The sequence below is a fragment of the Thunnus albacares genome, chromosome 20, assembly GCF_914725855.1.
Source record: "Thunnus albacares chromosome 20, fThuAlb1.1, whole genome shotgun sequence".
NCBI lineage: Eukaryota > Metazoa > Chordata > Actinopteri > Scombriformes > Scombridae > Thunnus > Thunnus albacares.
The window spans coordinates 10,000,517-10,026,618 of NC_058125.1; the positions used below are offsets into that span (position 1 = coordinate 10,000,517).

The 26,102-nt window shown below is 40.3% G+C and overlaps 3 protein-coding genes across 4 annotated transcripts; 1 reads left to right on the top strand and 2 right to left on the bottom strand.

The window, feature by feature from the left end:
* Nucleotides 1-109: 109 nt before the first annotated feature.
* On the bottom strand, nt 110-6,525 carry LOC122970799 (monocarboxylate transporter 7-like). Of its 2 annotated transcripts, XM_044337063.1 has the most exons (7): nt 6,247-6,525; nt 4,255-4,307; nt 3,256-3,495; nt 2,933-3,076; nt 2,667-2,795; nt 1,329-2,339; nt 110-674 (listed from the first exon to the last, which is right to left on the bottom strand). In XM_044337063.1, the coding sequence occupies exons 3-7, from the start codon at nt 3,491-3,493 to the stop codon at nt 370-372; spliced, it is 1,827 nt and encodes a 608-aa protein (XP_044192998.1). In that variant the 5' UTR covers nt 3,494-3,495; nt 4,255-4,307; nt 6,247-6,525; the 3' UTR covers nt 110-369. The 2 variants fall into 2 exon arrangements, with proteins under 2 accessions (XP_044192998.1, XP_044192997.1); XM_044337062.1 differs by lacking the exon at nt 4,255-4,307.
* arsg (arylsulfatase G) lies at nt 5,433-17,401 on the top strand. The gene is made up of 11 exons (XM_044337064.1): nt 5,433-6,104; nt 9,144-9,374; nt 9,601-9,836; nt 10,957-11,071; nt 11,681-11,827; nt 14,715-14,929; nt 15,040-15,120; nt 15,261-15,369; nt 15,631-15,751; nt 15,866-15,956; nt 16,432-17,401. The coding sequence occupies exons 2-11, from the start codon at nt 9,157-9,159 to the stop codon at nt 16,710-16,712; spliced, it is 1,614 nt and encodes a 537-aa protein (XP_044192999.1). The 5' UTR covers nt 5,433-6,104; nt 9,144-9,156; the 3' UTR covers nt 16,713-17,401.
* On the bottom strand, nt 17,151-25,395 carry LOC122970801 (WD repeat domain phosphoinositide-interacting protein 1-like). Its single transcript, XM_044337065.1, has 12 exons — nt 24,966-25,395; nt 23,495-23,577; nt 22,821-22,990; nt 22,603-22,699; nt 22,340-22,437; nt 22,122-22,214; nt 21,972-22,042; nt 21,308-21,415; nt 20,603-20,767; nt 20,407-20,514; nt 19,325-19,464; nt 17,151-18,483 (listed from the first exon to the last, which is right to left on the bottom strand). Exons 1-12 carry the CDS (start codon nt 25,040-25,042, stop codon nt 18,362-18,364), a joined length of 1,332 nt encoding a protein of 443 aa, XP_044193000.1. The 5' UTR covers nt 25,043-25,395; the 3' UTR covers nt 17,151-18,361.
* Between the last annotated feature and the right edge of the window lie 707 nt (nt 25,396-26,102).

Below are 26,102 nucleotides of genomic sequence, written 5' to 3' on the forward strand. Positions count from 1 at the left end.
CTGACACTATAGCACCTTTAATACTCAATCACACATGGTCCATTTTGAACTGATGTATACCTTCCACACATCACTCACACCACTGTCTGTTAAAGCAAGAAGCTAACTGTATAGTTTACTCTTTTTAATTCTAACAGAATTGACACTATAAAAAACACTGTTTGGTACATCAGGTATGTAAGGCACAACTGCTACATACATGTTTTGATCTAAAAGTTCTCAAGATTGCTTGCAGAAACCAGATCTTCAGCAGCATCTCAATATTGGTCTTTCTTTCCATCCTCATCGCTCTGCCAGCAGTAGTCTTTAGATAGTCTTTTACTCTCACATTGCTTTGCCATTTTATTACCTTTATCCTGTGTTATCAGTTCATGCAAAACGTATAACTTCCTCGACATCTCTCGTGGCCCCCGACTGGTTGTGGTCCAAGTTGTCATCTCCTGAGCAATCCTCCGGACTGTCAGTTCTATTGTTCAGTTTATCCCCTCCACTCTTTTCTTCTGAGTCCCCTTTTACTTCAAGTCTGTCTTCGTTGCATTTTGAGTTCCTCTTCCTACAGAGTAATCCTTTCTTAGCAGGTTTTACTAAACCCAGGAACACAGCACTCAGTGCCATGCCAATGGCACAGGAGTAGAAGGCTGATCCGTAGTTGTGAGTCACATCTACCAGCACACCTACAGGTAGAAAAGAATTCAGAGAAAACTTTATGCACTTAAAAGGGCACCCTAGCTAACTAACCTGTGAAAACAGTTGTATTATGTCCTCTATGGTTCTGAAGGGAGCTTTCTAAAGTCTGAGAAAATAACCCTGATGATGTCACCAGGGTTATCCTGGCTTGGGCATAGAGAAATTCTTCAAGTAAAGCCTACGTTACAAACTCAAGCTGTGGAGTATGCAAGACATTGGTCTTTACTAGGCAGGGAAGGATTTTATGTGTTGCATTATAGGAAATGTAGGATCCTGTATTTCTGGAGCTTTACACATAGTAATTACTAAAAGTCAGGATATCTTATTCTCTGCTGCACTGATTTTGACCATTCTTTATCTCTCACAAGTCCCTTCAATTGGTGCAAGTGCACCAAAAGTGCAATATTAAATCACTGGAATACCCCTTTTAAGCAAACAACAGGTATTCTGTTAGAAATTCTAATAAATGCTATGAAATGCTATTCTGTATATTAGATTTTATATTATATGAATAATATATCAGATATATAAAATATATTTGATCTATATCCATACATATCTATAGCATTATGCATTTCCTGGCTGTGGCTGTGATTAAAGTCTGCAAGTGGAACCATAGCCAATATTTTTAGTAAACTTACCTCCAAGTGGGGGTCCAGCCAGCCCAGCAAAGCTTTGTATGAACACATAGACACCAGCAGCTGAAGACATCCTCTCTATGCCCACCACATCATCCTCAGCCAGCAAAGGGATGTGGGTACATGCTAAGGTCCCCATAAAAAACCCATACAAAGCAGAGCACACAGCCAGGCCATAGAACTCTGTGACCAAAGTAAATCCCACTAGATCCGCAGTCATTGTAATTACACATGCCAAAAGAACAAGAAGCTTCTTTTTCCTGAACCGCTTCTGGCTTAGGATCCATCCAATTGAGAAACGGCCTAAGATTTCAGCTACAGCCATGGTAGAGAGCATGTAGGTGGCGCGATCCCGCTCAACACCTCGACTCACGCTCAGCTCGATGATGTAGAGTTGAGGGGCGAAGAAGCCAAGTGTGGCAAAAAGTCCGAAGAGAGAGTAGCAGATGAAGCTGCACTCTCTGAGGATGGAGAAATCTAGAAGTTTAGAGTTCTTTGCAGATAACTTTTCATCTCCCGATTCCTTTTCCTCATCTTTCCTCACTTGTTTCTCTGAATCTTGGTGCCTTTTCATGTCCTCAGTCTCTGATTCCCTAATGTCTGCTATACCATTTTCCGCAGATTTCTGTTCCTTCTCTAACCTTGCTTCCTTCTGCAGTAAAGTTTTCTCCTCTGGGCTGCTGTTGTCTGTGTCCTTTAGAGACTGGACACCAGAGTCTCCAGTGCTCATAGAGTCTCTGGTTAACTCCTTGTCCAGACTGTAGGAGGTATTTGGTTCAAATGAGGTCTTGTTTGTCATAGAGTCTTCTGGGTTTGCGCTTTCTACATTTTCCTGCGTAGTAAGGGCTTCCAGTTCCTTTGGGGATGATCTGTCAGTCTCTGTCTCGTGGGTTGCTCTGGGTTTGATAATGATTGGCCGAAGCAGAGCACCACAGATGATGATGGTGGCTTGCAAGGCTCCTATCACTGCCATGGTATGCCGCCAGCCAATATGGTCCCTCAGTGCAGAAAAGGCTTACGGGGCAAGAGGAGATATTGAGTGAGTGTTAGGCAGTAAAATTACATACATGATATTAAGTATGAGGTGTTCTTCGTATATAGGCTGCTATGGAACAGACATAAGATCACAGAAGACATGACTTTGGTGCCCTCAGTGGTAATTACAACTGTGCTTCTTAGCTACAGCTTCATTAAAATTGCCTATGAACCTTTGAATAAATGTTTTCCTTAGACATTTTATTGAGTAAGACTTTTCCTGCCACAGAATAAGTCATGCAAGCAACCTTGCCTAAAGAGCTGCAAATTCTCATTAGTATATGTTACAGTGATCCTTGCACTCACATGGTGCCAGAGCAAACATGGACAAGGACTCTCCAGTTGAAGCCATGGCCGTGACCAGAGATCGTCGACGGTTAAAATACTGGGACAGGATCGTCACAGTGGGCAGGAAGGTCAGACAGTAGCCCATACCTGCAAAGTGGAAAAGAGGCACACATATTTAAAACTGTAATTCAGCTCAAGACATTGCTAAAGAACAAATTCAACAAATAATAGTATTATGTGAAGTTCAAAAAGGGAGACAAAGGAGGAAGAAAGACATTCAATACCTGCAACTAACCCATAGGTGATGTACATTTGATTGATGGAGGTGGTAAAGCTTGTGGCAATGGTACCAGAGGAAATAAGTAATCCTCCAAGCATTACAACAAGCTGGAAACCAAAGCGGTTGGTCATCACAGAAGAGAGAGGACCTGAGGACCCAACATTAACAAATTATTGTTAGGTGAACACTTTGCATTCACAGCATAGAAGGTACTGTAATTCTTATAACATTATCGTCATTTCAGTGTTCAATCAGACAGTCTGTGTTGAATAGCTTGTTTCTTTGTTTTGCAGGCTTGGCACCCACTTCATCTCACCATCTACTCACCATTGAAGGTCATCACAAACACACAGATGGAAACAATCCAGGAGACTCGACTGTTGGTCTCCCCAAACTCCCCCATCAGGTCCTGGAGGAAGATGCCGAAGCTCTTGATGGTGCCATAGGTGAAAACCTCCACCAAGAAAAAGGCTATGGCCACCACCCATCCCCAGCCTCCATCAGGGGCCTCTGGGTACACATTGGGCCCCAAGAAACGTGGTCCCTTGAGTCTACACAGTGCCATGTCTTGTAAAGAGAAATGACAGTTTAAGTGAATGGCGTCGTGGAGCACAATTTTTAAAAATTAATTAAAAAAAATAATTCAAATGTCTATACTTCGACAGGTTGACTGACTTGAAGAAAAACATTTGTAAAATATGGTCGCAAAATGCCAAGTAAATGTGAATCTTGAGTAGGTTAATGTAGTGTGCTTATTATTGTACAGGTGCTTAATAAGGCATGAACATGAGGATTAGCATCATTTAAGCCTGGCTGCCTCTTAACACTGGGACATAGTGAGTAAGTTAGCTGCAAATATTACAATATTTCTGTTTCGCTCATAGAATCAGAAACAGACATATTTGCAAGAAAAATGTGTGCGCCCCTGTCTTATGTAACCTGTCGCACAGAAGTCAGCATAAAGTTTTGCTAGCTGCTGTTCCTCTTTTCATTAGAGAACGGTTAATTTAGAGGTAGTAAGCTGACTTGATAGCTACTGGCTGATGAGTAGGGTAGTAGATATGATGTAGATATGATCAATGACTTCCCCTCTTAGTTATATTCCTTTTTCTGTATACTCTTGCCTTTGAATAAAGTGCATAGGTGCATCCTTACAGGCTACTGTTTAATGTACAAACACTGTCAATGCTGTAACCAAAGATGGAAAAGCACAGGTGGTAGGACAAGGGGGAGGCATTGGGTAAAATTACATGTTTCTGGCATTTATTTATTTTTACATCAGTAGCATTGTTAGCTATTAATGTAAAAAAAGAACATTAAAATTACATTTTGGCCCTGATTCTGGCTAAACTGAGCATTCAAATGGTATTTGTTGAGCCCTGCATGGGAGTACAATGTCACACAATTTTATTTACAGTATGTCTGTAAACGTAATTTTGCCTCAGAGTTAAAAAACAATGAATGAAAGAATGATACACAACTTGGCAAAGCACAGCTGTCAAAACGACAACACTTAATGTGTCTGAGCTGTAGACAAATCTGTCTGTTTTGGCAAAATATACTATACACAGCAAGTCAACATCATACTGTATATGTATGCTTAGGTTATGACTTTTAATGTTTTACAGATTTGAAAGAATAAATCCTCATCTATTTTACGTTTCCTTGGAACACTGGTTGGCTCAACCTACCTATGTTTGGTTTCATTATCTACTGGGCATTTTGTCTGACCCCAGCATTCTCCAGAGTTAGAACCATGTTGTGTAACTTTTCCCCCAGTTTTAGACAAATTTCACAACAGGACATGGCTTTGATAAGCTGCACTGGTATGTTACTAAGCATAGTGTGAATCTATTTTTTTCACCCACTGACTTCAAACATCACTGTGCGGTAAGCTGAAAAACACATGCTGTGTTCTTATACTGTTCTATATACCTGTCATAGATATAATACTGCAGCACCAGTGCCTGTACCAGTCCCAGTACCTACATTATGCACAATACCTGTCACTGTTACTGAGGAGTTGACAGTTGAAAGTTACAGAAAAAGATAGTAAGAAGTCCTTGTGTTAATATCTGTATGTCAAGTTACCATTTCCAAAGTCAGGAATGAACCTTCATGATTAAAATGTAGACATAATATTTTGACAGAATATTCAACAAACATATCTGGTTTTAGAAAACATTTATGTTTAATAACTAGTTAATCTTCCTCCAGGACCTAATAATTAGTTGCCAACTATTAAATTAATCTCCAACTATATTGATAATTGATTTATCATTTTGAGGCATTTTTAAAAAGAAAAAAAAGTCAAGTTTCTCTAATTCCAGCTTCTAAAATGCGAATATTTTCTGTTTTCTTAAGTCATCTATGAAACTAAACTAGATAAGCTATCTTTGGGTTTTTGAGTCTTGGATGGGACAAAACAAGACATTTAAGGACGTCATCACCATTTTCTGACATTCTATAAACCAAACAACTAATCCATTAACTTTGAAAATAATCAACAGATTAATCGATAATTAAAATAATCGTTAGTTGCAGCCCTGGTATCAACAAGGAGGAACTCCGGTCACAGGCAACAAGGATATGATGGACATTAGGGCTGAAATACTAAAACCTATAACGCGTGGACCAAAAATGTGAATTAGCTAAATGTACATGGTTTGGATTGCTTTTCCTTGAGGCGCCTCTAGTTTTGCCTCTGGGAATCCAACGACAAAATACTTTAGAGTATCCTCTAAAAAAGATCAATTATTGTCAGACTATTTAAATCATATTCATTTTCTTTGGCTAAATGGAAGAAAAAACATCACAAACGCCGCCGGCTTTGTAACATGGCCAGCTACTGTTGAAAGAATAACTGTAACAGGATCCAACGCCCTACGTTATCATTATTTAATGATTTATTACTGGACACATAGGCGCACGAGACACGTCATTTGATTCATAGTTCTACTTTACCGCAATTCGCAAAGGATCAACCATTAATTGGTTTTAAACAGGAGAGTTTATTAGTGTATTTTAATTTAGGATGAGGAGGAGGGGTGATAGTATTGACTTGTAATAGGAGCCATATGTTCCGTCCTCTTGCGGCTGACGCAACGCTGTCTGTCCAGCGGCGGCTCACGTGGTCTCTGAGCAGAGCGACATTAATTACTACTCACACACACTTTGTAAGTACTTCTATATCGCCTCTTTGACTCTGTATATACTTAATTGAAGGCGTGCTGAATATACTATGCCATAAACAATAGTTTAAGTAAAAAACATACTCGTCTGTAATACTATAGCTTATATTCAAGTTGTCCGTCTCACCTGTGTGTAGCTATAGTTTCACACGGTAATCCTTCCCTCGCGCGACCGTTGCAGCTGTAAACTTTACGTACACATACTCTCACGTGCACATGCCCATTCACAGAGATACACATGCAGATACACACACACGTACAGACATGCTCTGTCTGATATAAGCCCGCATTCATGAACAAGCCCCCTCCCCGAAGAAAGGGGGGGAGGTTAAGAGGCTGGTTCCAACCAGTTCCCTCCCCATAAGCCCCTTCAGCTGTGGGGTGCAGAGTTGTTTAGGACAAGTCTGAGTTCATCGCTAGTGTGGTGTGTGTGTGTGTGTGTATGTGTGTATGTGTGTGTGATTGTTATTGTGCATAAATGTCAGTGTTGCTCAAGCTTTGATAATTATACACTTATTTTTTCACTAATGTAATAAAACATTGTGAAACATGTGAACATCTCCTTGTATAGATTCTCTCATTGCACCTGTAAAATATAAACTTTGTCCTTGGACACAGCTTTTGTTTCATCCTCTATGGTAGATTTACTGATATTAATAGCAGACAATAACAGTGTGCCCAAATGAACATTGAAATAGGTTTTTCTTGCTGTAATCACTCCTCCTGTTCATACCGGCTATTAGAAGATCCCTTCATAATGCACTTCCAATGTAAGCGATGGAGACCAAAATCCACAGTCCTAAATGTATTTAAAAATGCAAAAATGTATTTAAAAGTTTATCTGAAACTAATATGAAGCTTCAGCCATCCTAATTAGTCCAATCAAGTAGATATATTTCAACATTAGTCTTTTTAGCCCCCAAGTCCCTCTTTTTGTTACTATACTTCCACCGCAGCTCAACAGGGAAACACTGTCTGAGGAAACACAACAAGGAATTTTATACTAAAAACACTGTAAATGTGGCAGATATCTACTTGATATGACTAACTCAGACTGCTGAAGCCTCATATAAGCTTCAGATCAACTGTTAAATATGTTTTTGCACAAAATGACACATTGAAAGCGCATTTGAAGAGGATCTTTTAATAGCCAGTGTGAACAGGAGGAACTATTACAATGAGCAAAAACTCTTTCAGTGTTCATATGGACACCTGACTATTGTTTTAAGACAGACTTGAAACATGGTGACCCTGTCCTTTAAATGGAAATGTGTTTTTGTTTGTCTTACCTGCACTTCGGCTGTACACATTGGCGAAGGAAATTCACTGTCAATTAGCTTTGCGTCTTGGACCTAGATTTTGATCTGTTGTGTAATGAGACGCTGATATTCAAGTTTAACTTGATTTACTGGTGTGAGGAAGAAGAAAGGCATATTTGGTCAATGCAAATAACTTTAGACCTGTTTGAGTCACACTCAGAGACGCATACCTTCCACTGATTTTATCACTGTCACTGTGTTTACATGCCAACAAGAAACCAGGTTATTGTGAGACACTGGGTTAAGGCAGGAAAACTAGCTGTATTTCTCTTAATCCCTGATTACAGAAACCAGGTTTCCAGTTTACATGACATCTTCTTAGAGTGATTAAGCAGTTAATTGTGCATTCTGTTGGACCTTCCTTTTCTTCCTTTCATAAAATAAATATATACAGTATTTAAAGGACCATTATATATGACTTTGGACACACTTTATCATTCAAGTGAAAGGGAAGGCGTGTCAGAGCGTTTGACTGGTACTGTATATACTGTATATCATTACATGTCTGGCATTGGGATAATTTAGCACTGAGAATGTCAATATGACCTCAAACTGACTAACTCTTTCCACAACATTACCAACAGAATCCTTTTTAAGTTTACGTCAATTGTATTGATTACTACCATGTTCATTTTGTCAGTATCCAGCAATATTTGTCAAAATACTAAAACATTTCACACTTTCCAGAGTGTTAATCTAACAATTTAGGGACAATTTATTTGTATCTGCACTAAATAATTTATTTTTAATACATTTAATACATTTAAAAAAGGTGTTTTAGTTTTTCAGAAATGATGGAAACAGCCAGATCTTGTTATTGGGCTGAGTATGTCGGACCTCACTGTATGTAATCTAAATAACATATGCTATGTCTATAGAGATGAACAGCTGGCTGGCTTGCTGGCTGATAGATAACTCAGTGTATTATAAAATTGCTGCAGTGCAAAGCTGTTCAGCTCAAGATCTCAGTGGGAGAGCAACCTTATATCGCTCAGTCAACATGAGCCACCCACCATGACAAACACGATCAGATATAAATGATTACAGCTTCATCTCATACAGGGATATTTTACAGTTCTCTCACACATACACACTCAAACCCCCATCATACATAAAACTCCACTGAATTTAAATTAAATATACAGTCTCATCTCTGGCAAGCAAAGTTGTGTTTAACAGAGTTAAACATAAGTCTTAAGTTAACAGAGTTGTGTTTTCATGGCATAAGAAAAATAGAGTATGTACTTAAATTCCACAGAAATGTGTTTTGTAGGGAGACGATTGCACTGCTGGTCCGAAAATATGATATTTACCTCATCATTTTCCTTATGTGTACAGTGAAGGCAGAACTTTTAGAGAGAGCGAAGTGAAGTGAACTAAGTTTGTTACAGTTACAAACACCCTTTACCCTCTAAAAACGGATACCTTCTTTTAGTTATTTGAATGTACTTTTTATGCTTTTGTGTTAGTTAGCTGAAAAGTCAAATTGCCAATTTGACAAATGTTTGCATATCAAGTGTCTTTTTATAATGTCTGTCTGGAGTTTCTCTCACTCACTTTCATACCTACATTTGTTTTTGCAGACTTTGCATTATGTCTTGTATGTACTGAATATCATTGTGTTCACAGTGTGTGGCTGTGCTGCTCATGGTTTAAAGATTGTGTGCCTGCTTAAGCTTTAAATAAAACATGCAACCTTTTGCAGACTTTGAGCCAAAATGGCGGAGGGTTTCACTCTGCTGCTGTCTGGGATGCTGCTATGTGGCCTGCTTCTGCACATGGTGTCCCAGCATGGAGTTGATAAGCCCAGCAAGAAGCCCAATTTCATCATCATACTGGCCGATGATATAGGCTGGGGTGACCTGGATGCTAACCAGCCTGAAGAGAAGGCAAACAATACACCTTACCTCAACGTGATGGCCCAGCAAGGACTAAGGTAGAGAATTTATTCATTTATTTTATAGCTGATCTGTTATGTAGAGCTAAATTCCATGTCATATAAATCCTATTATTGGAATGGTGTTCATGTGTGTAATGATATTTCAAAATGGTAGAGTGAGACTGCATGGCAAAGGTTACATATCGTTTAAGCCTGAGTATGAATGGCAGGATATGTGACATTCACTTCTGATTGTCAACAAAATAAAAAATATTTATTCCAGATTGACAGACTTCCACTCTCCAGCCTCAACCTGCTCTCCATCCCGTGCTGCCATCCTGACCGGACGCTATGGCTTAAGGAACGGGGTGACTCATAACTTTGCTGTGCACTCTGTGGCCGGTTTGCCTCTGTCTGAAGTTACCTTGCCCCAGCTACTACAGAAGGCAGGATATTACACCGCCATGATCGGGAAATGGCATCTTGGCCATAATGGACCATATAGTCCTACTAAAAGAGGTAAGTGGAACTTTGACATTTATACCACAAATCTCTGAAGATGCAACTGAATGCAACAGGGGATCAGACTGGAATTTCACAAAGAGGTGTGTGAATTTGGTTTCTATATATTTTAAAGCACAAAGTGGGATCACAAAACACACCCCACATCGCCTAAATTGAGACCATATAGAGATTGGCTTTGGGTATGAAACAAACAGCCTTTTGTAAACATACAGGTGAAATGAAATAAAGTTATCTGAAACCACAGTAAGCCCTTAGGAAACTGGCATGTCCCAGCCACAAGCTGTAACAAGAAAAGAAGAAATAGAAGAGTGAGATGCAAATAGGAAAATAGAAACAGAGGGTACATTGATTGTGTGTGTGTGTGTGTGTGTATATATATATATATATATATATATATATATATATATATATATATATATATGTATAGATACATAGATACATAGATACATAGATAAACTACTGATAAATAGAAAATTTACACATACAGTAGAAATAAAACAGGTTAGGGTCCAGTGTTAACAGTCTGCAAAATGGCCGCTGTACTATCAGCAACAGAAGAATTGCTGAGATGCAAATACAGTTTAACATAGAAGCTTTTAACAGTGGAAGGATTTCACATTATTTTAAAAAGCGTATGTGCAACATAAAACAATGAGATGTGAGCACCAATCTATTGCACAACATTCTTCCAGTTCAGGGTTATGGCGTCTGTCGGTCTTTCTTGGCTTTTCCAGCCACATTAAGTGTGGGAGTGAGTCCACCAGCCTAGCTGCAGGGAACACACTGAACAGGATCACTAATAACGAACTCCCCGCAGCTGTGTTTTGTGAGATGACAGACTTGCTCCTGACTCTTCGCCTACAGCTGACTCAACAACCACCACCCACCAGCTCTTATCCCATCAGCCACCACCCCCTCCCCCACCTTCTCATTCATTTCTAGGGCAGTAGTCAATCACCTCCACCTCACCTCATCTGCCCTCAGCCTGTACATCACATTATATTTGTTATTGTGGAACAAGATACTAACAGGTGATCCACATATCAGCATCTTTTAACCGTTTTGTTGGCCAAGATATACATATGTGTTACCATGTTTCTTGTCTCCTGGACAGGGTTTGACTACTACTTCGGTATTCCTTACAGTAATGACATGGGCTGTACTGACATACCTGGATATAATCTACCACAGTGCTTCCCCTGTGACTCATCTGGACCTCAAGTGATCAGGTGTGGCTCTGTGCTCCTACTTAAACAAATATGACACTCTCAGGCCAGTATGAAAATTGTTATCCTGACCAATGGGCTGTTTATGCATATTTGAAAGTACATGTACAACATTGGACCTCTAGTGTTCCCAGAGGACCTTTGAAAACCTTTGAAAGTTTGTGCATTTGATAGAACTATAACATATAAGGGTGGAAAATAAATTGTCCTTGAAAGTTCTTGAAACATACTAGAATTTGACACTCAAATTCACTAGTCTACCTCAGTCTATGTACCCCCCTCCATCCTGGTATTGACATCGGAAAGTAATTGGAAAACTGAAAAACGTGAGCCCCAAGTGAGTGTTGAAAACCTAGAATTGAGAGGGATGAATGCATGTGCAGTATTTTAACACAACCAGCTCATGATTTACCAAACACCAACAAACCCTGTTACTCAAATTAGCAAGAGCTAATGATGTATGCAAGGTAAGTAGTATCTATCAACGGCTTCCTTTCTGATCAGACTACACCCTGCCTCTCAATACCTCTTCAACTAATTCCAAACCTTGTTAAACACACACACTCACACACTCACTCTAACCATTTATGCTGTTATTATGCTATATTGTAGATTGAAGAGACATGTACCTGGAGGCTGTTATTCCAAAGTGGGCCTTCCTCTGATTGAAAACATCAGTATTGTGGAGCAGCCTCTTGACCTGTGGACTCTAACAGAACAGTACAAATCTGCTGCACTCAGAATCATACACAACGCGAGGTACAGTACAGCTGCAAAGACACACAATATATGATAAGAGTATATATTTGGCTCTTGAGCTGTGTTACATGGGACAAACCCTGTATTGATATTGTAAAAACCTGGATGTTTCTGTTTGAGTTCCCTGTATTAGATGGTGACAGGCTGCTGCAGTGCAAATACACTGTGAATGAATATGTCCTCGAGGTTGTAACACTGTTATTGCTGAACCTAATTGGGCAACCTGTGTGTTTGTGCCAAACCAGCCCTGAAGATTGAAACAACAAGCTTCTCTTGGTGTCAGTATGTTGTCCTCTGGCTCAGCAGTCTTTGAAACCTAGTCTGTGCACGTGTGTGTATGTCTGGGGGGGGGCTTAAGAATTCAAATGTAATAAGATCCTGAAGAGATCGCTGCCATGTGTTTGTCAATAGGGGAATAAGACACCCACACAAACACACTGTGGTGAAATTTTCAAGAAGTTCACTGCAATGATTTCTTCCATGTCACCTTGAGAAATATCACCTGATCATGGCAAGAACCCAAAAAATGTGTTTATTTTGGAGGCTCAAGGTCACTATGTAACAAATAACTCCCTTGTGCTATGGAGTCATGGTTCGTACCGCATAACCTTGTCCACCACAACAGACAAACAGACCAAAAGACAGTTTGGTCTGTCACATTAAGGTCTCTCAATCAGGAGCTCCTCAGTTTATTGTTGCTTGGAGTTCTGCTTTTTTTTGGCAATGTGCAGCTGTTATCAGTAGAGAGATCTGAACAATGTTTCATTAGGTGTGACTATTACCCGAGGATATCTCTGTACTTTAGTTCAGTTGGTGGAACATGAGGAGGGAAGATAAGATAAATCTGTGGCAGATGCTAATATTTGTAACCACCTGTAGTTCATGACCTTTCTATGACATGCACATGACCACGTACTGAGAGGAGAGAAAGTGCTGCAGGCCACAAAGTAGGACATCAGTCTGTGTGTCTGCCAGAAATCTGATTGACATACAAGCTTTGCCTTCATCTTGCTTCAATGGGGCTTTGAGATGAGGCCTCTGAAGTATGTCTAGAAAACACAGAACTCTTGTCTCACAGCAGCATCACAGTGATTCCCATCAGCCAGATGTGACACACTGTCCCACTGGTATGTCGGCAAACAAGCATCATCCCACTGAGCGGCGTCTTTAAACAACTTTGTACAGTACATCTACAAGGTCTATGGGATGTATTACCCCCTTCGTCATTTCCGCCAAAAAGTGTGGATCCAGAAGCTCTGGGTTCAAGAGGTTTTTGATAAATCTAACCTGCTTGGCTACTCGCTTAATTGATAAGGTTGGGGTCATGCATGTCACCCAAGTGCAATGGTATGGTAATTTCATGTGTTTTTAGTGTTTTTTTGGATAACACTGGAGTTCTGTAGCACAGACACATTAGCTATTGTAAATCAGGCTTTGGCTACACAAGTTGGTTTTGGTCTTTTTTATAGGATTTGTTGATACAAAAAGATAAAGCAACACCAGTCGAATCCTGTAAAGCATAGAGCCTAACCTAAGCCCAGATCAGCTTATCTGGATCCTATTTCCTGATGGTGTATTAATAACAAGAAGACCTGCCAATACAGTGTAATGCAATAAAATACAATAGCCCTACATCAAGTACTGCCTTTGTGAAGCTTACAATGATTATTTTTTGTTGAGTGTGTCGAGGAAGTGTTAATTATGCTATATTTTGTGGTCTTAAACTAATTTGAAAAGAAAATACACATCATTCAGATACAAACGAGCATATTGACTGTAACTGTCTGTAGATATTTTAGACAGACAAGCTTTTTCAACTTGCCTAGATGGAGTTGAGAATGCTGGTAGTAGTATAATACGGAAAGTGTGTGTGTGTGTGTGTGTCTGTCTGTGTGTGTGTGTGTGTGTGTGTGTGTGTGTATATATTGGAAGGGCGGTGAGCCCTGCTTTTTGCAGCTGTCTGTGAAAAGCAACATGCCTTCATGCTATTGTACGGGGTCATGTGAATGAGTGCAGCGGTTATGAGTCATGCACTGTTAAAACCAAACAGTATTCATTCATTGACGGAGGTCATTTAAGTGACTAATGTTGTGTTCCAGACATGTCAGAAAGTCCACATTCCCACAAGGAAAATTGGATGAAATTGTTCTGCAATATGGACTTTAAAGTCAAGTCAAGTCAAGTCAGTTTTATCTCTATAGAACCAAATCACAACAGAAGTTATCTCAGGGCACTTTTCACATAGAGCAGGTCAAAAGCGTACTCTTTAATTTACAGAGACCCAACATTACCCCATGAGCAAGCACTTGGCAACAGCAGCAAGGAAAAAATCTCCTCAAGTAGTCATACACTATGAATGCTACACAGCAGTTCAGTTTTCAGCAGTTTATAACTGATTCCCACTTAGTTTTTCTGAGTTGGACCCACAGTCTGTATATATATCTTTACATACAGTATTTGGACCACACATGTACAGATGGTGGTGGTTTCTCTGACATAGGAGCTGGGTATTTATATTTCCAGCTTTGGGTGAATTGCAGCAGAATAGTTGTCATGGCAGACATTTGGACATCATAACAGAAGAGGTACAGGTTGATAATGCATTCCATTCACACATATTATCTCCAGGACTCTGGTGTTACACATGTTGGCTCACTGACATGGGACACGTTATTAATTACACCCGTGCTTTTCCTACAATAAAAAGTCAAAATGTTTGTCGTGAAAAAGGCCCCTTAGAAACCATAGAGGAAGGGCTAATTAGAGAAATTTGCTGATGTAGAGTTTAGATGTGGTAAACATCTCATGATATCGTATGGTTGGATAAATCTGCTTGTGTGCTAATACAAATTCACAGGAAACTTGTCTGTCATACTTGTCTCTGCAGGGAGCGAGAGCAGCCCTACCTTCTCTACATAGCGTTGGCTCACATGCACGTTCCCTTGGCCCCTCCACTCCCTCCAGACACCCCCTCCATTGCCCATAACCCACATGACAGCAGAGTGTACACTGCCAGCCTGCGAGAGATGGACAGCCTGGTGGGGGCGGTAAAGAGCGTTTCTGATGACACGGACAAAGACAATACTCTCATCTGGTTCACCGGTTAGTCAACTGTTGTCTGTCTATGTCTGTTCTTACACACCACCAGTGTCACTATTATCCTACAAAGGCCGTATACACAGTCTTATACAGTATGTGTGCTTTACATGTAGGTGACAACGGTCCTTGGGAACAGAAGTGTCAATATGCAGGAAGTGTAGGACCTTTCGAAGGAAAGTGGCAGAGCAGCAGAGGTATAAAAAAACTAATCCTGATTCAAAACCAGCTTTTTATGCATGCTTTTATGAGAACAATTGATGTGGTTATACCTACTGTCCATCATATTGCTGTGAATCCTGTATTCCTTAATTAATCTTTTGCCTGTGTATGTGAGGTGGGGGTTCAGCTAAGCGTACCACTTGGGAAGGAGGTCACAGGGTGCCAACGGTGGCCTATTGGCCTGGTGTAATCCTTGCAAACACCACCAGCGCTGCCCTGCTCAGGTATTCGATTTTCTAAGTACCCAGAGACTACTTTAAATCCCTTCAATACTTAGGTAAATCCCACGTTTACATTGTAGATCCTATATGTACAAAAGGACTCCACCCCTGTTTACTGAGGCACACTACTTGTTCTTTAGGCTGGAAGATGCAGTTGGAGACATTTATTTCTTGACCAAATGTATTTGATTTTCCTCTTTTTCCCTTCTAGTTGTCAAGAGAAAAAAGTTTTTCTGTTCTTCTTTTTTTTTAATCCTCTGACAGTGGTATGGACATTTTCCCAACCCTTCTGTCCCTGGCAGGGGTAACACCGCCCTCAGACAGAGGTTACGATGGCATTGATGCCACAAATATCCTCCTGCGTGGTGAACAGACTGGTCACGAGGTACAAACAAATCCTAGTTGTAGATACAGCTTTTTAATTTTCCTAGTCTTTTCAGTGGGGATTATCCAGTTGAGTTAAGGTCTTGTTGCAGACTTAAGTTCTTTTCTCTTGTAGTTTCTCTTCCACCCTAACAGTGGTGCTGCAGGGAAGTTTGGTGATCTGCAGGCAGTCCGAACAGGGAAATACAAAGCGTTCTACATCACAGGTAGGTTTCAAAATGGGTCCACAGAGCTAAAACAATCACATTACAGTGACACTGACTTGTATGTAATGTTATTACAGTAATTACAGCAATATGACTTCTCTGGATGCAGGACATTATCAGAGTTATTATGCAGGACATGATGTCAACATGACAGAACCCAAATGGTGGCCTTTCTGTTTGTCTGTCTGCAAAATTAGTTTCTGGGCATAACTCGAAAGGCTACATTAGAGCAGCTTCATTCTTATTGTGAAGCATCCAAGTATTGAGGGAGAGTACAATAATTCTTTAGTGCTTTAAGATTCATACTAAAGTTAATCACAATAACACAAAACATCTCAAACCTTAATATTAGTAACCAAAGAAAGACTTTTACGCACAAACTTAAAAGCATTTTCCCCTGCTTTAACCATATTTTATGTATTTTATGTATTTAGTAATGCACACACACGCACACACACATCCCTGTCCCTTGCAGGTGCAGCTGAAGCATGTGGTGGTGCAACAGGAACTCAGCAGCTCCATGACCCGCCGTTGATATTTGATCTGGAACATGACAAGGCCGAGGAAACACCCCTGGATGTCGGGACACCTGAATACCAGGCGGCTGCAGAGAGGATCACCCGCAGGAGGGAGGAGCTATTATGGGACATTGCCACTGACAAGTCTGTGTCCGCAGCAGACTACACCACCGACGAGTCAGCAGCGCCCTGCTGTGACCCGACACAAGCTGTTTGCCGCTGCCGCACGCTGGGCTGAGGGTGGGAGGACACACACGCATGAACACTCACACAAAAGGCCGAAAGAGAAGCACGCAGATGTAAGCAAACAGATGTAGAGACAAATATCTCCTTTGGACGTGCTCGGCTGTTTGTTTGTAGAATGTGTTGTTTGGGAGGTTCAATGTCCAGATGCTGCAGAAGATGTGCAAACAAGCATAAACTTTGGACAGATAGTAGAAGGTCAGAGTGAGGTCAATAACTTGGGAAAAATAAGATATATCAAACCATGAGACAGTAAAGAAAAGCTACAATTTATGGACCAGTTTGTTGCAGTGTAATTCAATATAAAAACATGTTTGTTGAACATACTTAAACCACTTAAATGTCCAAAAGCCTTGTTATTAGTTGTTAGATGTGTGATGACATAGGATTTAAACGTGAATTATTTTTCCACCAAAACTACACACAGCAGAGGTTGAATTACTTCTCAGCTTTAATGAGTCTCTGATGTCCAGTATTGAACAGCTCAATGCAGTGTGAGGGTGTCCTAAAAGCGCCACCTTTTGGCAACTCAATGGTATTACTGTACCATGTTACTTATTACAACAGTAATATATATAAATGTTATATATACATTATACACACAGTAAAAATCCTCAATATATAGTTACGCACGGTAAGTCTATGCGTTGATGTGTAATACTTAAAACATTTTCAAAAAGAATACAGCAAAGTAAAAATAACCATGACTTACATGTTAACATATTCAGCATCATGTAGCAAATAAAAAGGTCTTTAGGATATCACTGAAAGTCAAGGACCTGTAACTTTGTCACCATCGAGCAATTCACATTTAGCTGTTGACCGCTCCTCCCACAGAGCCAACTCTGCCAGATATATTATCAGGTTACATTTGTGACTCCGCAGGTTTTTAGTCTCATCTACTGCTACCATAATTAGTATCACAGCTGCATCTTCAAGTCATGTAATACTTACTGCATGTATTATGATTTAAATAGTGTTATCACACTTGTAAAGTATCTTCCTTCACCTGAACTTGTGCCTCTCTCTCTTGAGGTGTGACATTTAATGCCCATTTATTGAAATATGACAGATCTTCAGATGCTAATTCCTAAGACATGTAAGTGAAAGAAAACAAGATGTCTTCTTCAGAGATTAGACTTATTTCTTCAGGGCTGCTACCATGATAATATTATGCAACAGTTATGTCACTGTGTTGTCAATGGTTCTTGCTGTGCAGTCATTATTTAGAAAAATGTAACACTATCATTTATGGTGTAATATGGGAGTTATCCGTGGGATTCGTCAGACAGCATTTTAATCTGTCTAAGCAAAGAGATGTTCTGAATGTATTTCTTTTTAATGAAGAGTGGACCTTCCACTCTGTTTAGTGTTTTTTTTTTCTTTATTTCTTACAAAAAGTGAGAGGGACGCATAATACAGAAACACCAGGATGTAACATTCTGGCAAGATTTGACCCTAGGCCAGCAGGGGTACATGTGGGAGGGCGGGGGGTATGGGGGGGTGGGGGGGGGCACAATGTCTCAACAATATTTGGAATATTTTTGTCCATCCTCCCTGCTTGAAACAAGTGAGTCTGATTTGTATGCAGGGATGGGACGTTTCATGGGGACAGGGGGAGTGGGGGGTGGGGGGGGGGGTTGTTCAGTTACTCTGGTGGCTGACTGGAGGAAACTCATTTTCATCATCCAGACAGACGGGGCCCTCAGCGAATTCGTGCTCTGGGATGACCTCACCCTTCTGGGCTCCTCCGTCCTCAGAGTATCCTGGGAATAGAGGGAAGGAGAAGATTTTGTAGCCACTCATTACTGACAGCATCCTAATCTGTTTCCATTGGGAACTCTTTCTAGTGCTAGCTGCTTTTTTTATAATAATAATAATAAGGTGCTTACAAGAGTTAATAATCATCTTTTAATTTGTGTAACTCTTTGTTTGCCTGGAAAGAAGAAATCTGTACACACTGGCTTATACTTCCAACCCCTAAATTCATCATTCAGAGGACAATTAGATCTACTCATACCATTTGTTTAATATATTATTGAAAATGCTGGTGAACTAATGTTAACTTTCATTAGTTGATACCCTTTATACTGTAGATATCATTTATACTACTATTGGATTTTCTGAAAGTTTACTACCAGTCTTTACTAACAATGGTTAGTGCTGTTGCTTTCACAATTAGAATTGTAAAACATAATTTAAAAAAAACAACTATAAGTACATTTTTTTCTGCATTTATGCATCACATCTGCTATATATATGAGCCATTTGAAAAGTTTTAAATTAAGCCAAGAGACATTTCTGTGAGATTTAAGTAATTTCAAGAAATATTTTTGTATAACTTTGTAAAATGTGATTTAGGAACAATTTGTTATTTTAGGATTTTGATTTGAAGTATGTGTGATATTCTGTTGGATATGAAGTGTTTAATGTTTAGCTTTAAGCAAAAGTTGCATAACCACAATGGATGTTATAGCTAACGCTAACAGCTAAAATATGTAGTGCACAGTAGACAAAGGTTTAAGGAGTAACTATTACTTATTATTATCATCCAATTTGGCAAGGTTTTTTTTTTTTTATCATTTTATCCTCAGGTATAAAACTTACCCATGAGAGTGGTGGAGGAGGGCGGGGTTGAAGGGAGAGCCACAGTGGCAGCATATGATTGGCTGGCTGGTTGGGACAAGTCATCCTCTGGTTTCTCCTCTTCCTTCTGTTCCACCTGCTCCTCGCTGGTGTCAAACAGCCTGCAGGAGGAGAGCAGACAGAGACTCAGACAGAGAGTAACCGCAGCAATAACACTGTAGTTTAACTTGCTGTGAAAACATAAGCTAGCAAGGCTACATTTTAAAGCTGCACAACACTGAATGTGAGTTTTTGATGTAAAAATACAGCTGCTTAAGTCACAAACTTGTTTCCACTGACAAAATGGACTATTATTGCGAAAAGAGTCCCATCATCACTAGATAGATGATAATAAGATAGACAAGCTATACTTTTATGCCCCCGCAGGGAAATTTGTAGACTCCATCTTGCAGTTACACAGAAGATAAAATCATACATACTGCATAGTAAAAGAAAAAATGTCAACATCTGAACAGCACACGGTTTCCCTGCACATACACAGTTTGCATATACACAAGTCAAGGTACCATACCAGGCTGTAATACCATATCTTATAATACTCTCTAATAACTGCATGGTAAAATAGAAACATGCTCAACTCCATAGACCCTAAGTCTACGTAAAAAATAGATCCGTTGTTGAGGTCTAGAGCAGAGACTTTCAACGCAGGACAGGAGCCCAGATCACAGCAATGCCGCGCCACCAGAAGCTCAATAGATGCACCTTGTTTGTCCACATTTAATTCTTGTATTGTGTATTGTCAAAATAATAGTCAACTGAACCCTCAGTGAAGCCATGTATTTCCAATAAAATACTTTTTGAAATACTTTTGTTCTTATTTTACGTTTCTAAAATTTTGCCAGCAAGGTAAACATAAAAAGTGCTACTTACTTAACATGTTAAACTATTTCTGGAAATTAAAGTCCAATACTTCAGATTCCTTTCATTTTCATTTGGGTCAGCTTAAAGGTGCAGCCCAGTGATTTTGTTATAGTGCCAATATTGCCTCCAAATCTCAAAAAATCCTCCCATCTCACTCTACATGTTTTTAAATTCAAACATACCTGTGTTTCTGGACCAGGACACACTCGCCTCCATCCTGTGGGTCCACATTATAAATGTAAAGATACCCATCTGAGGATGCCACCAGCAGGCGAGGGAGCTTCTGAATGCTGAAAAACAAAACACACAAGATAGGAGTGAGCCCACACATATACAGACTTTAAAAACATCCTTGTCTTCTCTCTCGCTCTGCCTTACGTTGCCAGGGCACAGATGTTCTTTAAGCCAAACATGTTGAGTCGAACAGTGGCGAAGGCTCTGTCCTGATGCATCATGTCAGACACCTGGGTGGGCAAGTAGGTACTGGCTGCTGTGAACATTTTGCCCACATACGCTGACCATGTAGGAGACTGCTCCTCTTGACTAGAAGATAACAACAGGAGTCATGGTTAAAGATGCAAAAATGTTGCATTAAAAATCATAGAAATCATTACTGGAGACATTCTGATTTTTTTCTTTAAAATTGAATTTTGGATGCCAGTCATTCTATACAAACAGCACTCAGGTTCAGGAAAGGATAATGGGGGAAATCACTATTAATACAGAGAAATCACTTCTTATTGTAAGTCGCTTTGGACAAAAGCATTTACAAAAGCTGTAATGTTAATCCTCAGAAGGGAAATGTCCCCAGAAAATACAAGGGTTTATTTTGATCTGGATGAAAGAACCAGCAATACTACTGCTGAGGCATACAGACTACAACTCATCACAACCACGGTTACTGCTATTATGTTATTATACTAGATATGTATTACTGTATTATATGCCTACATCAGTATCATGAGGACATTGAATTTAAGTTGGTTTATCTATGGATTGGTTTAACAATAGAAATGTATGTGTGTGTGTGTGTGTGTGTGTGTGTGTGTGTGTGTGTGTGTGTGTGTGTGTGTGTATGTTTACCTGGGGCTGTGCTGCTCCAGTTTAAAGATATGGACTGTCTCAGTGTTGCTGGAGGCACACAGGAACTGGGCATCCGCACTGAAGGACAATGAACTGATGCTAACATATCTAGCGCACACACACACACACACACACACACACACACACACACACACACACACACACAAACAAAGCAAGAAAAGGACAAAACAGTTGAGATTAAATGTAAATATTGTATTGAAAACCGAACATATACACATGATTGTTTTAGACATATTAAGCTCTTACAATAAATGTAAACTTTAGTCCATGTTTTTAGAGTGTGTGAGTGACTGTGTGTGAAAAACAACCTCCCTAGTGTGTCTGAGTCTAACATTTCCACTATTCCACTTCTCACATTGCTGCTTTAATCACTGATATGTCATTGTCATTGGTCATTGACACTGGACGCTACACAGTGCATCCACAGCCGTCTACCGTTGACTACTGAGCAGCAGGAGTCAAATGACTTACTCACCTGAACGTTAAGTGTTGAAGAATAAGATGGTGCTACTAACCTTACTGTCACTGTCCCTCTTTTAACCTCTGTCATACCACTACCATGAATAATCTCAATATACAGCTGCTCGATCTGCATGGCAGGCTATCTATTCTTTTCCAAAATAATATGAATAGGAGCACTAACCTCTTCATCCCTCGGCGGAATTCAAACAGCCTCTGCCCTTCGGGAATGCTGAAGACTCTGATAACGGTACCCTGTAGAGGAGAAAGTGGTCAGACAGAGGCTAGTGGATAATGAAAAAAAAGGAGGGATAAGAAGGAATCAAGTCCTCACTTTCTCTGAAGCGCTGGCCAGTTTGGTGCCTGAGGCATTGAAGGTGAGGGCTGCCAGGGGACTGTCATGGGCTTGGATCAGGGTCACGGTGCTCTAAAGGGGCAAACAAGCGCTTTCTAATGACATCAGCACAGACACTGGTGCTTCCCCTTGTGGGTTTTTCAAGAGACTGCAATTTTTGCCTTTGTTGCTATGTTAAGAGTTGACTGAGGCCTCACCAGGCTGTTGGCATCGTAGACAGTGATCTCTCCGATGGTGGCGCTGCCGGGGTACGCCAGGTAGGAGTTACTGTGGTTAACAGAGAGGGCGCAGAGACCTACGAGGCAGAACAGAGGATAATTTAAGATTGTCCCTTCTCATGTTCAACCTCTCCTGGACTCTAGTTTCCTGCCTTTTTTATGTCACGCCAATAAACCTTACCAAAATCGCGCATGTGCATCATTATATTGCTAAATCTATGGTTTCGATGCTTTGAGTGTACCTGAGGGGTTGGTGGGTGTGTTGAGCAGGGTCTTGAGTAGTTTCATGTCTTTGATATTGTGGATGTAAATTGACTCCTCCAGGCACACCACCAGTCGCTGAGGTGACAGTGACAGATGGAGAAATAATTAAATGTAACAAAATATATTTGGCAACACAAACCAGAAGCAACGACTTTTGAGGCTTGCAGGTAAGGAGAGATCTGTTCCTTGTTCTTACCTGCCTGTTGAGCCTGACGGAGAGGATGTTGTTGGAGTAGCTGTAGTTACAAATCTCTGTGCCCTTCTTAAAGTGATAGACGTTCATTCGCCGTGGCATGGACAGACTGACCACCACCACCAGACTGCTGGAGAACAGCCGCTCCACTATATACACGTCCGGACACTCCACTGAGAGAGGGACAAGAGAGCTGTTATCACATTCCTATACATTTTCTTGCACTTTGATAACAAGGGACAATGGCTTGACTGCTATTACACTCAACTACAAACCCACATTAATTACACATAAAGGGAAACTGTTAGTTGCCAGAAAAAGAGAACATTTTGTGACCACAAAACTTCCTCAAACTGACTCTAAAGTATCTCTTTCGTTGCTGCTAATGAGGATGAGAAAATTGAACGTTCTTCTGTGTTTACCCTCCACACGCAGCAGAGCAAACATGCAGCGACCTGTCTGAGCTGTTGTATGACCAAGGTGAACCTGACCACAGCTCAGATAATACAGTGTAGACTTATATGTCAGCTTAGGGTGGGGATGCTGCTGTGTCACAGTGTACTTAGTTTATGCATGGTTGAGTTTTTACAAATAAGTGCACAGACATGCATCCTTGGGGTGAGCTGTCCTGAGACATCACATACATATGCATGTATGGCTCATTTGAAAACTCTTACCTCCCTCATGAATGCAGTCCAGCTTGTCCGCAGCAGTGACTGAGAAGAGTTGGTAGCCAGTCTTGGTGCCCACCGACAGAGAACTGCAACACATGCACACACATGAACAAGATTACACATCCACCATTGGCAAAGTGAAAACTACCATAATAACACGGTGATTATAATTTGTTTGTTGGGATGCACAATGCACATAAAGTATATCCTTGTCCCAATAAGATAATCCCAAAAATACTTATTTTGTTTGTTTATTACCAGAACAGATTAGTGAATGGATGCTATTAAAAATCATAGGATTATACTTTACCATTCTCAAAGCATTAGGGTTAAGGGTTAACCCTTACCCTAACCCTCAATCTGTATAATGCTCCACACACCAGGAGGTGAAATATAAGGAAAGGATGCTGTATGCCACTGACCATACAATTATTAATAGACATCAAGGGAAATATTATAGATATGGTACTTTCAGTAATGTGTATGTATGATCTGCTCAATAAGGCATGAGCTGAAGGGACCTCTTTAAAGCACTGCTGATAACTGAACCATCATTGGTCATGCTGTAATAATAGCATGAGGCCAACGTATGGCCATAACTGACAGTAAGGAGCATGAGGCAGTAAACAGGTCATATCCAGGCTTTACTTCATCTTCGTAGCCATGTATGACATGATTTCTGTCTGTCTGTCTTATCTTATCTTGTTTAGATAACATCGCCATAACACAGTTTCCATTAAAATATGTTAATTGCCCCCAGGAGAAGATTGCTTTATTTTATCATGGCTGAAGATAAGCGATAACAAAGCCGGGTTTACTGTTTGGCCACCTGCTTAGTTTTACAATCAGTGCCAGGGGAGATGTTAATGTAAGTAGGAACACCTGTAACTGAAAAAGTCAGTGAGTTCTGCTGGATTTTACCCTTTTAATAATCCTTAAACATGGAAAAAAAATGGACACTTGCAGCACAGATGTGAGTCCTCAAAATAATTGAAGAGCCAAAAAAGGACACAGAAACATCTGTTTGTTCTTTAAAGTAATATTGCTGTTAATATGCTAATAATTATCATGTAATAAACAGTGTATGTCAATCATGAGTCATGAGGTAGGCAGGAGACTTACATGAGACACTAGAATAGGCCTGTTTTCAAAACGTTTTATCAAGCTGTGTCTCATTACACAGCAGCCAGAACTTTGGTGACCAAATGTCTAGTTTAATGTGCAACAGGCCTTGAAGATTAACACAGTGGCCTACTTCACTTTCAGCTGGCAGGGAGGGACATATCTAGAAGTTTTAGTAAGGCATACAGAGTAGTGTGGTTTCGTTTTGGGCTCAAACATACAACTGCCTGCGCTGTTAGGAAGCACCAGAAAATAAACCAGTGTATGTAAATGCGACTGAAAATAATTATGCAACAGTCAGGTGCATCAAGGAGATTGAGTTCATGCTGGGCCCAGCCCGCAGGTCGCTTACGTGGTGTCCTGGTTAAACGAGGCACAGATGAAGCCTCGGTGCACTTCGGGGCCGTCCGGCGCGTCCTGGGACTCCATCGGAGCCGCCAATTTCCCACTCCTCTCGCTGACCGAGGTCGGAGGCCTTGGGCTCGGGTCGATCCCCGCCGGAACCCGCTTCCCCTCCTCTGCTCCCCGACTCCAAGCGCCACGCTCACAGTCTTCAGGGAGAGGAATGTCCGGGCTGGTTGGATCAGACGGCACACATGCGGCACCGAGTGAATGATCTCAAATCTGAACTGGACACGAGATAAACGAAAACAGCTGCGTAGTGAGCTGTTTCACTTTAGTCGGTCGACACTGTTGTTATTATTATGTTATTAACTTCCAATAATTCACACAGCAAAACAAAAACAGCTGATGGGTGGATGCGTCACTCTGAGGTGCCCCACGATTGGCTGGCGGTAACATGTCATGCCCTCCTTTCCGGAATTTCTATTGGACGAACTGTTTAAAGGCTCTCTTTGATTCGACAAGAGAGCTGTCAATCATATAAGAGCCGCCTATTTAAAGGAAAAACTGTTGATTGGCCAGTTATACTTTCAGTCTTGTCACGAGGAATTGTTTTGATGATTTCATTGGATAAAAGACGTATCAAGTTGTTCTCACGTCGATCATTGGAGAGTTTATGGTGTTATTTGACCAAAATTCAGCTTTCATCATTAAACCTAAATGCAAATGTTAAAAACTTAAACTTTTCCCCTTAAAATTTGTACATGAGGCTATAAATAATGGGCTTATCTTATTTTATCTTTGCATAATGTTACTTCAGTCAGTGATGGAAAGTATACATTTACTCATGTATAGTTACAACTTTTAGGGACTTGTATTTTGCATTTTAAGCTACTTTATATTGTACTCCACTAGCTACAACAGAGGGAACTATCATACTTTTTACTCAACCACATTAATTTGACAGCTTTGGTTACTTGTTACTTGTAGATGCAACTTTTAGGATAAAACATGTGCTTCAGCTTATCAATATGATCCTTTATTACAGATTAAGATATACCCAACAGAATATAAATCAGTTATAATGTTTTGCATCTCAACCAGCTACAACACATTAATGCATCAGTATCAATAACCCATTATTATT